The sequence below is a fragment of the Mauremys mutica genome, chromosome 1 (assembly GCF_020497125.1).
Source record: "Mauremys mutica isolate MM-2020 ecotype Southern chromosome 1, ASM2049712v1, whole genome shotgun sequence".
In the NCBI taxonomy this organism is placed as follows: domain Eukaryota; kingdom Metazoa; phylum Chordata; order Testudines; family Geoemydidae; genus Mauremys; species Mauremys mutica.
In genome coordinates this window covers 284,090,975-284,103,983 of record NC_059072.1, presented here as the reverse complement: position 1 = coordinate 284,103,983, position 13,009 = coordinate 284,090,975, and the positions used below count along the sequence as shown (strand labels likewise).

Sequence of the window (13,009 nt, the reverse complement as noted above, 5' to 3'; positions counted from 1 at the left end):
CCTGCTATTTCTGAGTTGGTTGAAATCTGCCTTTATGAAATCTAGTGCCCTTATTTTGGTATTCTCATATCCTCCTTTCCATAAGATCTTGAATTCTATCAGATCACAATCAATTCATCTCTGTTGGTCAAGACCAGATCCAAAACGGATGACACTCTAGTTGTTTCCTCAACTTTCTCAATCAAAGTTGTCCCCTACACATGCTAAGATTTTGCAGGACACACTATGTTTTGCTGTAATAGTCTTCCAACAGATATCAGGGAAGTTAAAATCCCCCATTAGTACTAGCCCATGTGTGTTAGCTAATCTTGTTACTTGCTTGTAGAATGCCTCATTCACTTCCTATTCCCACCATAGCATTGCTACTGTTCTTTCCCTTTTATTCCTCACCCAGAGACTCTCAGCAGGTCTGTCGCTCCCTCAGAGCGAGCGTATACATTCTTGATGTACAGCGCACCGCCACCTCCTTTTCCCCCATACCTATCCTTTTGGAACAAACTATATCCCTCAATGCTGGTACTCCAGTCATGGGAGTTGTCCCACCAAGTGTCTGTAATGCCAATTAATTAATAATTTTCTTCATATACCATGACTTCCAATTCATCCTGCTTGTTCCCCATACTCCTTGCATTTGTATACAAGAACATAATAACGGCCATACTGAGTCAGACCAAAGGACCATCTAGCCCCGTATCCTGTCTTCCAACAGCGGTCAGTGCCAGATGCCTCAGAAGGAATGAACAGAACAGGTAATCAAGTGATCCATCCCGTCACCCAATCCCAGTTTCTGGCAAACAGAGGCTAGGGACACCATCCCTGCCCATCATAGCTAATAGCCACTGATGAACCTATCATTCATGAACTAATCTAGTTCTTTTTTGAACCCTGTTATAGTCTTGGCCTTGACAACATCCTCTGGCAAAGAGTTCCACAGATTGACTGTGCGTTGTGTGAAAAAAATACTTTTTTGTTTGTTTTAAATCTGCTGCCTATTAATTTCATTGGGTGACCCCTAGTTCTTCTGTTAAGAGAAGGAGTAAATAACATTTCCTTATTTACTTTCTCCTCACTAGTAATGATTTTATAGACCTCAATCATATCCCCCTTAGTTGTCTCTTTTCCAAGCTGAAAAGTCTCAGTCTTATTAATCTCTCCCCATACGGAAGCCGTTCCATACCCCTAATAATTTTTGTTGCCCTTTTCTGAACCTTTTCCAATTTCAAAATATATATTTGAGAGAAGGGGCGACCACATCTGCATGCAGTATTCAAGATGTGATTGTACCATGGATTTATATAGAGGTAATATGATATTTTCTGTCTTATTAGCTATCCCTTTCTTAATGATTCCCAACATTGTTAGCTTTTTTGACTGCTGCTGCACATTGAGAGGATGTTTTCAGAGAGTTATCCACAATGACTCCAAGATCATCATCTTGAGTGGTAACAGCTAATTTAGACCCCATGATTTTAGATGTATAGTTGGGATTGTTTTCCAATGCTCATTACTTTGCATTTATCAATACTGAATTTCATCTGCCATTTTGACAGGTTTCAGAGTGGTAGCCGTGTTAGTCTGTATCAGCAAAAACAACGAGTCCTTGTGACACCTTAGAGACTAACATTTATTTGGGCACAAGCTTTGGTGGGCTAGAGCCCACTTCATCAGATGAATGAAGTGAAAAATATAGATGAAGTGGGCTCTAGCCCACGAAAGCTTATGCCTAAATAAATGTGTTAGTCTCTAGACTCCTTGTTGTATCTGCCATTTTGTTGCCCAGTCACCCAGTTTCGAGAGATCCTTTTGTAGCTGTTCGCAGACTGCCTGGGATGTAACTATCTTGAGTAGTTTTGTATCATCTGCACATTTTGCCACCTCACTGTTTACCCCCTTTTCCAGATCATTTATGAATATGTTGAATAGGACTGGTTCCAGTACAGACCCCTGGGGACACCATTATTTACCGCTCTCCATTCTGAAAACTGACCATTTATTCCTACTCTTTGTTTCCTATCTTTTAATCAGTTGCCAATCCACGAGAGTACCTTTCCTCTTTATCCCATTACAGCTTAGGCTTTCTGAAAATCTAAGTACACTATATTTACTGGATCCCCCTTGTCCACATGCTTGTTGACTCCCTCAAACAATTCTATAGTAGATTGGTGAGATATGATTTCCCTTTACAAAAACCACGTTGACTCTTCCCCAACAAATTATGTTCATCTATGTGTCTGACAATTTTGTTCTTTACTATAGTTTGCCCGGTACTTAAGTCAGATTTACCGGCCTGTAATTGCCAGGATCACCGCTGGAGCCCTTTTTAAAAATTGGCATCACATTAGCTATCCTCCACTCATTTGGCACTGAAGCTGATTTAAATGATAGGTTACAGACTACAGTTAACAGTTATGCAATTTCACATTTGAGTTTCTTCAGAACTCTTGGATGAATACCATCTGGTCCTGGTGACTTGTTATTGTTTAGTTTATCAACTTGTTCCAAAGCCTCCTCTAATGACACCTCAATCTGGGACAGTTCCTCAGATTTGTCACCTAAAAAGAATGGCTCAGGTTTGGAAATCTCCCTCACATCCTCAGCTGTGAAGACTGATGCAAAGAATTTATTTAGTTTCCCCACAATGGCCTTATCATCCTTCAGTGCTCCTTTAGCATCTTAACCATCCAGTGGCCCCACTGGTTGTTTAACAGGCTTCCTGCTTCTGATGTACTTAAAAACATTATTTGCTATTACTTTTTGAGTCTTTGGCTAGCTGTTCTTCAAATTTCTGGCCTTCTTAATTATATTTTTACACTTGATTTTCCAGAGTTTATGCTCCTTTTATTTATTTACCTCACTAGGATTTAACTTTCAGTTTTTATATAGGCATCAAAGATATTTTGTGGACTGCCCTGTTACTTTTTGTCTTGCCTTTTTAATATAGTTGTGTTTTCTAGTGCCTTCTCCAAAAATTGGCCTTTTCCCTTTCTCTTCATTACTTGAACCTAGATGCGTATTGGCTGGATTTTTGTCACCATTCCCAACAGGCCTTTTTTAAAGTTTAAAGCTCTCCTTGTCAGGTTAGCCAAACAATGTCCAAAGATGCTCTTCCTAGTATTTGAAAGATGGAGCCCATCCCAGCACAGGAGCCCTCTTTCCTGGAACATGAGCTTGTTGTTGAAGAAGCCAAAGCCCTCTCACCGACACCACCTGCGTAGTCACACATTTACTTCCATGATTCAACAGTCCCACCCCAAGTCTTTTCCTTCAACAGGGAGGATGGACAAGACCACCACTTGCACCCCAAACTCTCTTATCCTTCTTCCCAGAGCCACAAAGTCTGCAGTGACCCACTCTAGGTCATTCTTGGTAGTATGGTTGCTGCCCACGTGAATAAGTAGGAAGGGGTAGCGGTCTGAGGGCTTGATGAGTCTCGGCAGACTCTGTGTCACATGTTCAGTGCAGACATGGTGGAGAGCCTGTCCTGGGGTAGACCGGTTCTAGTAGTTAGAGAGTCTAGAGTATCTCCAATGAAATCTATTTGCTGAAGGTGTGGATTTTCCAAGGTTGGTGCATAGGCCCATGGATTGAAACAGGGCTAGGACCTTCTTGGCTGCCAACTGTTGTGAGGTGGCCCTTGAGGAGCCAATCGTTCAGACAGAGAAAGACTGCTATATCCCTCTGATGCCATGACTAACAAGAAGATCTTTGTAAAGACCCATGGTGCCACAGAGTTTGAAGGGAAGGAACCAATACCGATAATGTTCTCTGCCTATGCCAAAGCACAGGAAGTATTTATGGGAGGGGTGCATAGCAACATGAAAATACGCATCCTGAAGATCAAGGGCAACAAATGAATTGCTCTAATTCTGGGGTGGGATTACTGTAGTCAGAGTCACCATCCTGAAATGCTGTGAAAAAATGTAGGTATTCAGGTTTCTGCGGTCCAAGATTGGCCTCCAGTCACTGTTTCTTTTGGGGACCTTCTTCTGACAAATGTTGGGAGAACTAGCTCTGTTGTATCCAGACACAGACGGGAACAGACTCCTGCTTAAGAGACCCTCTGAGAGGGGTCCGTGCAGAGGGAGGAGGAGGAGTGTTGGGGAAAGAATGGAGACCTCCCTACCTGTGAATTCCTTTTGACAACCTAGACAGGTGTCACAAACACCCCCCTCCTGTGGATCTGCTGATCAAACCCATCATCCCACCCCATCTCCCTTCGGGCGCCACTATCCACTTTATTTCTTGGGAACTTATCAGACATGCGAATCCTAAAAATGGTGTCTACAAGATTAAAATCGACTGCATAGGAAAGTGGTGGTGCGGTATTAACACCTCTTCATAGGAGGAGGAGGACTTGTGTGATGGAAACATCTCTTCCATTGGTAGCTGTTGTTCCTCCTATACTACTACTTGTGTTAGGGAGACATAATACCAGTGACTGTGGTGCCAGTGGTGGTTATGGCACCGACAGGTATTCCAAAAATGGCCTCTTTCGGTCCCCATAAGAGGCTCAGAAATTCCAGTAGCCTCATAGTGCTGCCAGGTAAGGGAAGGGACCCCGGGATATTCATGTTCTGAATGCCTGGGGCATCTTCTGGGTTCTAATGAGTCCTCCTGGGGTACACTTCAAGAGGCATAGGGTGGTAAGGCAGTGAGTTAAAGCTTTGCAACAAAATTTCTGAGTCCAAAGGGCAAAACCCCTAGGTATTGGTGCTGGGGCCAGTAACGGAGGCCAAGAAGGTGATAGACAAACTGAAGGATGGATCGGTACTGGAAGGTTGGCTCCTTCTGTCAGGTGTAAGGGGTTGAAGACTGAGAGCGTAGCAGTACTGGAGGGAAGAGTCTCTTCGTGGCCCTTCAGGGAGGACTCTGGGTCCTCGGAGATGAACTGATTCTCCTGAGAGAGGAGTCTCATGAGGGTGTTAGAGGGTTATGGTAGTGGATAGTCAGGACTGGGAGTGGTACTGGACCCTGGGTGGGGACAGTAACCAAGCTGGCATCGAAGATGTCACCAAAGCGGCCATTAACGCCATATCTCTGTGCTCTGAATGCATACAACCCAAAGAGAATAGTACTGGAGAGGGAGCAGAGGTTCAATAAGAGCTCCAAGGGAATGTCAATATTAGTGCCTTAGCCTTTTTGAAGCCTTTCATTTTAGCACAGTCTCAATGCCTGGAAGATGCCACAGACAATACTGGGGATGGTACCCCATGGTGCTTCTTACTGGTAGACTTACTGGGGTGGAACATCATCTTAGGTGGTATTGATGCCTTGGCATTGGGGTTTGTTGAAATCTTAATGGTATCTATTACTGGACATGACATCTCCCTGTAGTCAATTCTAAGCGGTGACTTATACCTTCTTCTGTACTTGCTTTCAGGGGAACGAGGCACTCTTTTCTTATAGTGCGGTGTCTGAGACAGCCTTGGTCACACATACAGCCTGAGAGGATGAGGCCAAAGTAGGGGGGAATTGGGACCCTGTGGCCCTTAGGGAACATTCCAACATCACTCTTCTTTGAGAAACCTGCTTTTAAACCTCATGCCAACCTTGCACATGGACGGGATGTTTGAATGTCTGAGACACCAGTGACAGCTGGAGTGTCTGTTGCTACAGGGGAAACATTTAAAGCAAGTCTGGAAAGGTTTGAATCCTGGGGCCTTTGGCATACCCCCGAAGTTAGGCCACTGAGCAAAGTGACTGTCCTAGCTGGACATTAGGGGGAGAAGTGGCAACATACCCCCGCCCCCCAAGCCAGAACTATATTAACAAAGTAAAAACTAAATACTAAAGTAAAATAAAGGCAAGAGAAGAAGCTTCTAGGAAGCAGTGGACACCACAGTTGCTTCGTCTCAAGCTGCAGGCATATGAGAAGGTACAGAAGTGGCAGCAGGGCCTCTCCTCCCTATAAACTCTCGCTCTGGAGCTCAAGGTTGTATGCACAGGAACGGATACTGCTAATTTAAATCTCCAACTGAGAGCACCCAGGCGAGTGCACATTCTACAGTGGCACCCGCAGGGACATATACTCGAAGAAGACAGTGTGTTTCCAGATACTTCCATTGATGTGATTTCTATTCAGAAAGATCCCAAAATAAAGGTGGTGTTCTGTCATCCTATGATTTTATTGGCAAGAAGGAAAAATCTAAAGGTTTTGGTTTCATGATGTAACTGATGTATACATTTAGATACTATGAAGCAAGAGAAGGCATTGTCTACTTTCAAGTTCTAGTGCTTGTGACTTTCTTCTTAAAGCTACACATCTACATTTTGCTTAGTACTATTATACATTCATTAGCATGATTTTTTTTTCCTGAAACTTTGGGAAAAATCTTTTGATGGCAAGAAATTGCTGGCTAATGTGAAGACAACTGTGAAATCCACAGAGACTGATCAATGAAACATTAGTAGAACCTAAAGAGCATTCCAACAGTGTAAAATTTTTACTCCCAGTAACACCACTATTTCACCTGAGATGGCTTATCAATTGTATATATTGCCATAAAATGGGTGTAATAATATTCTGAAAAAGATTAAAAGGACCCAAACATGAAATGAGAAACTCCCCCCCTCATCTATAAAACAAATAAATATTAAGCTAATGTGTGCAAATCAGAGCCTCAATGGGCAGTGTTATGAATCATTAAGTTTAAGACTTGTATTAAAAACAATTGGTGCAGACCACATACTCTCTAATATGATTGATCTTCTGTCCACAATTATAGTCATGGTCCCTGCTTTGTTGTTTCTTTCTTTTTTGGGGGGAGGGAGGAGGGAGAACAGAGGGGAGGCTGAGAATGTTTAGCATAAAGGGCCTTAACCTTTCTACACTCCACCCTCATTACACAATAGCCCTGAAGAATTCAAACAAATATAAGGCAATATGTAGTACAGTGTGGTTTACCTCAGGACTGAACAGTTGCAGCCTTAATTAAAGAAAACCTTGTAATGAGGACAGAGTGTACTGCTAGTATTCTTCAAAGGCACCTTTTACTTACATCAACAGGGACCAGAAGGCTCTTGCCAAGATGCTGGTTAAAAGAGAGGCACCAGGCTTCAGTGTAACCATTCATGTTAGGAACATACTTCTTTATTGTTTCATCATTCAGTCTCAGCCATACACCATCATCATTGTGGATCTATGGGAAACAAGCAACAAAAACGAGCCATGCCTTCCTGCAACTAATACATAGCTAGCAAGGACTAAAAGATTTCAGACCAGGCAGACAATGGTAACATTAGAGATAAGCTCTTTGCTATTATGGTAGGAAACATGGAAAGATAGGGAAGAGTGTTGGAGAATTTAAAGCAGCAAAGAATGCCAAAGCAGTATGAAGAATATGTTTTAAAAACACTTGTACTAGGCAGTGAAAGTAAAAAGAAACACTAGAAAAATTCATTAAGAATTAACGTCAGGCCTTGCCTCATAAAAATTATTTCTCCCCACCTTTCACTTTTATGTTTCATCAGCAGCACCTTGGCTTTTATAACTTCAGTTAAATATGAAGTTACATTATAAGGACGGTACATGCACAATTACTCACAATGTGATGATCTTTCAGAAATGTAAATGAAAGATTCATGAAAATACTTACTTCAACTTAAAAATTTTAATGTAGTGTTTAATATATATATTAAATTTTAGAACAGCCAATCCCTAGAGATACCATAGCAAATGTTTAACATGAGCTTTTACTATTACTACTCCACTTCTTCAGACTGCAGTCTCAAAGTTTGTTGTAGGAGTCTTAAAAAAAGTAAATAAATAAAAATAAGTAAAATGACATCTTGAAAAACTGGACTGATGTAAAATAAAAAAATGTAAATATTTGATGCACATTTGTTTAAATTACAGATAAGTCAACATCTATACATGAAAATTAGATCATTTATTTATATAGATTATTTACATCTTCACCCCTTTTTTTTTTTCTTTCCAAACAGCAGTTTCTTATGAATTACCTCGTCAATAAAAGTGATGGCTCCATTGACTTTCACTATGCCTATTTGCTCACTCTGAAGGGAAGGGTGGCTACGGATACGAAGCCCTGCACTGTCCTTGGTCACAAATTTGCGAACCTAAGAAAGGCAAAGGCAGACAGTAAGGCAGAAAAAAATTGGAAGAGAATTCTCAAGAGTATACAGAAATAGGTTCAACAGATTCTGAAATGTTACAGAGATGAGATGGCAGTCTCAACAGTTTGTTGCTAGTTTCCCATAGCTGCTGTATAAAGCTTCTGTTTTTATTTATAATGGATAAAAAAATCTTATAGCAAAACTATGCTCAACTAAAAATATCTATTATATGAACATAAGAACATCAGAAATTTCTATGAAATATCTTCACTTTTATTTCTTTAACGTTTCAATGTTAGGTTTGTTTTTTTTAACAGGTCCATAAACAGCAATACCTGTACAGCACAAGATCACCATAGTTTCTATTTGGTGGAGCATCTCAACATTACAGCTTTGGTGAAATATTGTTTCTAATTGATATTTGTCAAAATTTGGCTAGATAATGTTTCAAACACCAATCTGAAGCCAGTAGCTACCCCTCATTGTATCTGTGCAGTAACTATCCAGTTGCTTATCCCTTCCTCATAACAAGTTTACATCAGGCCCTCCTTATTGCTGTTTTGATTTGCAATAGTCCCTATTGCACCCAAATCATCTTATTGTCATTCTTCTCCCACCCTACCTCAATATCAGATTTCTGCCCTATGCTGGGTGAATTTAAACTCTTGAAGCTTAGTGGTTTAAGATACATATACATAGTCTAAGGAGTATGTGTTCTTTCCCACTCTTGCAATCTATATTTTAAAACTAAGTTTTCCAGCATCAACAAACTTTTCATGTAAAAACTGACAATACTGTAACACAAAAACTTTACTGGTCCTTTGAATCATGTTGATAAGAAAAAAAGTATTCAAGATATTGAAGCCTTCTGAAGTGCATTAATCCTCTTTTTAAAAGAAACGATATTAAGTTCCTAAAAGAATTTGTAACGCTTTTTACAAACATTTTCATTTGAAAAAATCCTTATAGAAAATAGTAATAAATTAAAGCAAAATATGATCTTTACATCTTTTCTGTACATCTATTTACTTCAAGATACTATATTTGGCATTTTGTTGATATTAGCAATCCTCTCCCTCAAGGGATCTAAAGAAAGATCTCTCTTCCAGCAGGCAGCACAAAGGCCATGTCTACACTACTAACTAAATCGGCACTGCTGCGCAGCGGTGTCAATTTGGCGAGTCTGGTGAAGACATGCTAAGTCAATGGGAGAGCGCTCTCCTGTTGATGTCTTACTCCACCTCCCCACGGGACCGAACCTATGTCAACAGGAGACGCTCGGTGTAGACACTGCTGTAAGTTGACCTAAGTTGTATTTCTCTTAACACCACTGATCTTTATAAAATGCACAGTGTTAATTCACTACTGATAGCATCTGCAACTTGTTGCCAAAGCTATGGGAACTAGGATTGCTGTATTAGCACCCAAAAAGTGAAGGAGTGCAACAATTCAAATGGTGGAAGGGTAAAATCTTGGAATTACAGATTTTAGTTCCAGGTAGACACAATCTATGATGTATTTAACACTATGGCTCAGAGATATGCAGATGACTGAGGAGAGGTTGTTTTCCCTGCAGCAGCCAATTTCAGGATTTCTAACTGTAGTTAGAAGTAGATGAGGTTTAGAACTGTTGACAGACTAAAGGAACTACAATATACTACAGATTAGAAGGCTCCACTGATTCAGCAATGACCTCCCCTTTGCCCATGATGCCAGCCACAATGCTCTGTTAGTCTCCTACTCTCCCCACTCTGCCCTTTATGTACTGAATGTCCTCTACATCAACCAGTGGTCAAGCCACAGCTCTTCTCTTAATTTAAAAAGTTATTTCTAACCAGTCACTTCTTCCATGGAGCCCACAAGAAGTGAACCAAATAAAATATTCCAATAATCCCTTCTTCCCTCCATCCAAAAAATCCTCAAATCTTCCTTCAACTTACTGTGGTGTCTACTCTCCCATCTACTTACCTTATGCTTCTCCTTCCGGTGCAGTACCAGAGTCGATGGGAGAGCGATGTACAATTGATTTAGTGGGTCTTCAATAGACCCTGCAGCATCAATACCTGAGTAAGCGTAGACATGCCCTGAGCTTCCAAATGGAGCCCACCATCTGTCTGTTTCCATTATATCATCTCCATTTTGTGTCTAGTACAGTGTCAGGCACATTGTTGATTCATTGAGTTTTGTTCCACATTGATTCCAAGCCATATCCTCAAGTATGACAGTTTTTGCTTGTTTTGTAAAAAGGTGTTAGAAATATTTTGATGTTTTGTCCAAAACAGCTCTAGGTTTCCTAAGCCAAAGATGCTTATGTGCTCATGAAAAACAGGTCTGGACTGCGAATCAATCCCTACCTACAAGTATGTTCTGATCATCAAGTTTAACTGTTCTAAAACTAATATCTGGGCTATTTTTGGAGAACCATGGCCTCCTACTCAAGTATGTGGCAACAAATATCAATATGTTTATATGACCTTTGGAAATAAATGAGTTTGGGGGCAAACAGCAGTTGAGGTGTCCACACCTGTCACAGTGTACCATCCACTGCCAGAGCCCTGCTGTTACTCATTCTAGAAAAGTATTTTCCTGACTTTCTGTTTGGGGCTAATACAAACAGGTCTACCAGAGGTTTCTGCAGCATGGAGGATATCCAGTAGAAGGTCTTATTGTTCAGGCTACAATTCCCCTTAACTTATGAGCTCCCTCTAGGTGTGACACAGTTAGCGTAAGAAGTTTTTCTGCTGATGAGGAGAATTTCCTTGCTTCCAATATTAGAGACTGACTTCTTATTCCTCTTTTCTGGTATCCTACATGAGTGCACAATCATCAAAATATGTTACTGTACCAGTTTGGCTGCCCTCAGATCCAGTTAGTTACTGATACTTGTCTTCTCATGGTTGCGCCAAACATACTGAAGCAGGATCCACAGGTTGCATCTGTCCTTACGGATTCCCTTGATGGAATGTAGTGTGGAATTTCTTGCCTATTCAATTACTCTGATTACCACCACAATCATAGAAAAGAGGTACTTGTTTTGAGTATCCATATGATCCAGGACTGGATGAAACGGACACAACCTTCACTAACGAAGATTTAGAATAGAAATCTGGACCTTCCATTTTAAATACTAGAAAAGGAAAAATGAATTCAGAATCATGTTCTGTCACCCATGTTTCAATCTCTTTGGGGTTCAGGTACATTTAGGATTAGTCATGTTGGCTAAGAAATTGGAAGATGCCATAGCTTTTCTGCAAAATATTTTATTTTAATCTTTTCTGGTTCCAGTTCTTTACTGTTAATTAGACCAAGCAAGGTTTCCACTGAGAATGGAATGTTTTGTCCAAAATAAATCTCCAGATTTCCTCAGCCCAAAAGGGTGATATGCTCATGAAAAACAAGTCTGGACTGTGAATCAATCCCTATACAGAAAGGATGCATCCCTATATAGATTAGTATGCTTTACTACTGTCAGCACCCTGTAATCAGTCCTTTCCTTCTGAAACCTCTTGCAGTCTTTTTTGTAAGTTTTATTCCTTTCTAAAGAAACCCTTGACTCTGTCTAAATGAGAGACAAGTGTCTCTCTTCAGCTGAAATGAAGAAATTAAATTCTCCCAGTGGCAGGGTCATGAAGACTGATAAAAGGGTCTGCATTTGCAACTAAAGACGTTTCATGCACTTGTTGAACGCTTGGCAAACCATTACTTTGGTCAGATTGCCTAATGTCTTTAGAACCATGAAAAAAATGGAGGACATCCCAAAACAAAATGCTAAAATGAAGATGTATAAAGGCTTCTCTCTGTGGCACATAAAATGTGAGGAGGAGCACATATGTAAATTTCTGGTGCTGTCTTGGTGGATTTCAATTCTGCAGAATCTGCCTCACTGAATCCAAGATGAAGTCCAGAGCAAGTTCTTTGGATATAAGTTTTAGCAACCATTTGTTAAAAATGATCCATGACAACAGCAAGGGTCATTCCCTACCCCATTGGGTATCTAGAACAGTTGCTTTTTTCCACTCACTCTTCTCTCTCTGAATTGCTTATCTCCAGTGCACTTCACAACATGGCAGATGCTGGAATTTCTTTAGCTAGATTGGTAACCACATTTGTATTTGCAGCCACAAGTATAACGTTACACCAGAAATAATGGAATACTTAAGAGTTCATGGATGTGATGGCAGCGGCGGGTCCAGGTGCATGCCTGGGGCGGCAAGCCGTGGGCTGTGTGCGCGCGCGTGCCCTGCTGGTCCCTGCGAGGGTGGCAGTCAGGGAGCCTTCGGTGGCATGCCTGCGAGAGGTCCGCTGGTCCTGCGGATTTGGCGGCAGGTACACCGAATCCGTGGGACCGGCGGACCTCCTGCAGGCATGCCACCGAATCCGCGGGACCGGGGACCTCCCATAGGCAAGCCGCCAAAGGCAGCGTGCCTGCCGTACTTGGGGTGGCAAAAAAGCTAGAGCCACCCCTGTGTGATGAGGAGGAAGATAAAGGGGATGGGGGAAAAAAAGGAGGAAAGAAGGAGAGGAGCATGGTAGGCAGGTGAAATGACAGAGAAGACATTGAAGGAAGAAGGATAGAGAAGTAGCAAACAACCAATCAGCATAGGAGAAAGAACGTTTGTGTAAAAGCTGTAGAGCAGTCTGAGGACATCAGTGGATGTAGGTTCCTGCTGTAAGTGCTTCTGCACTGGCTGGCTCACATCTCTGGCCAGTTCCAACATGACGTTCTCTTTTTCCCGAGCTCACAAGGGTGTGTGTGTGTGTGCACGCGATTTCCAAATCTTATGTGAGCACGTGTAGAGGGTTGGCCAATAAGGGAAAGTAAAACATTGCAGATAGGGTAACTTTAAAAATGGGGCTTGGGGAAGAAATAATTTAGAGGAGAAGAAATAGAGAAAATGTGAGAGGAGGTAGAGAACACAATTCAGGGAGAGGG

The 13,009-nt window shown here is 41.4% G+C and overlaps 1 protein-coding gene across 5 annotated transcripts in view; it reads right to left on the bottom strand.

Moving 5' to 3' along the window:
* The window catches only part of MYCBP2 (MYC binding protein 2), a 415,400-nt gene that overhangs the window by 117,834 nt on the left and 284,557 nt on the right, over positions 1–13,009 (bottom strand). For all 5 annotated transcript variants that reach the window (XM_045011267.1, XM_045011270.1, XM_045011275.1 and 2 more), the window contains 2 exons: positions 7,963–8,079; positions 6,999–7,139 (listed from right to left, as the gene is read on the bottom strand). In XM_045011267.1, the coding sequence (XP_044867202.1) occupies positions 6,999–7,139; positions 7,963–8,079 (258 nt within the window). The remainder of the gene's footprint in view (positions 1–6,998; positions 7,140–7,962; positions 8,080–13,009) is intronic.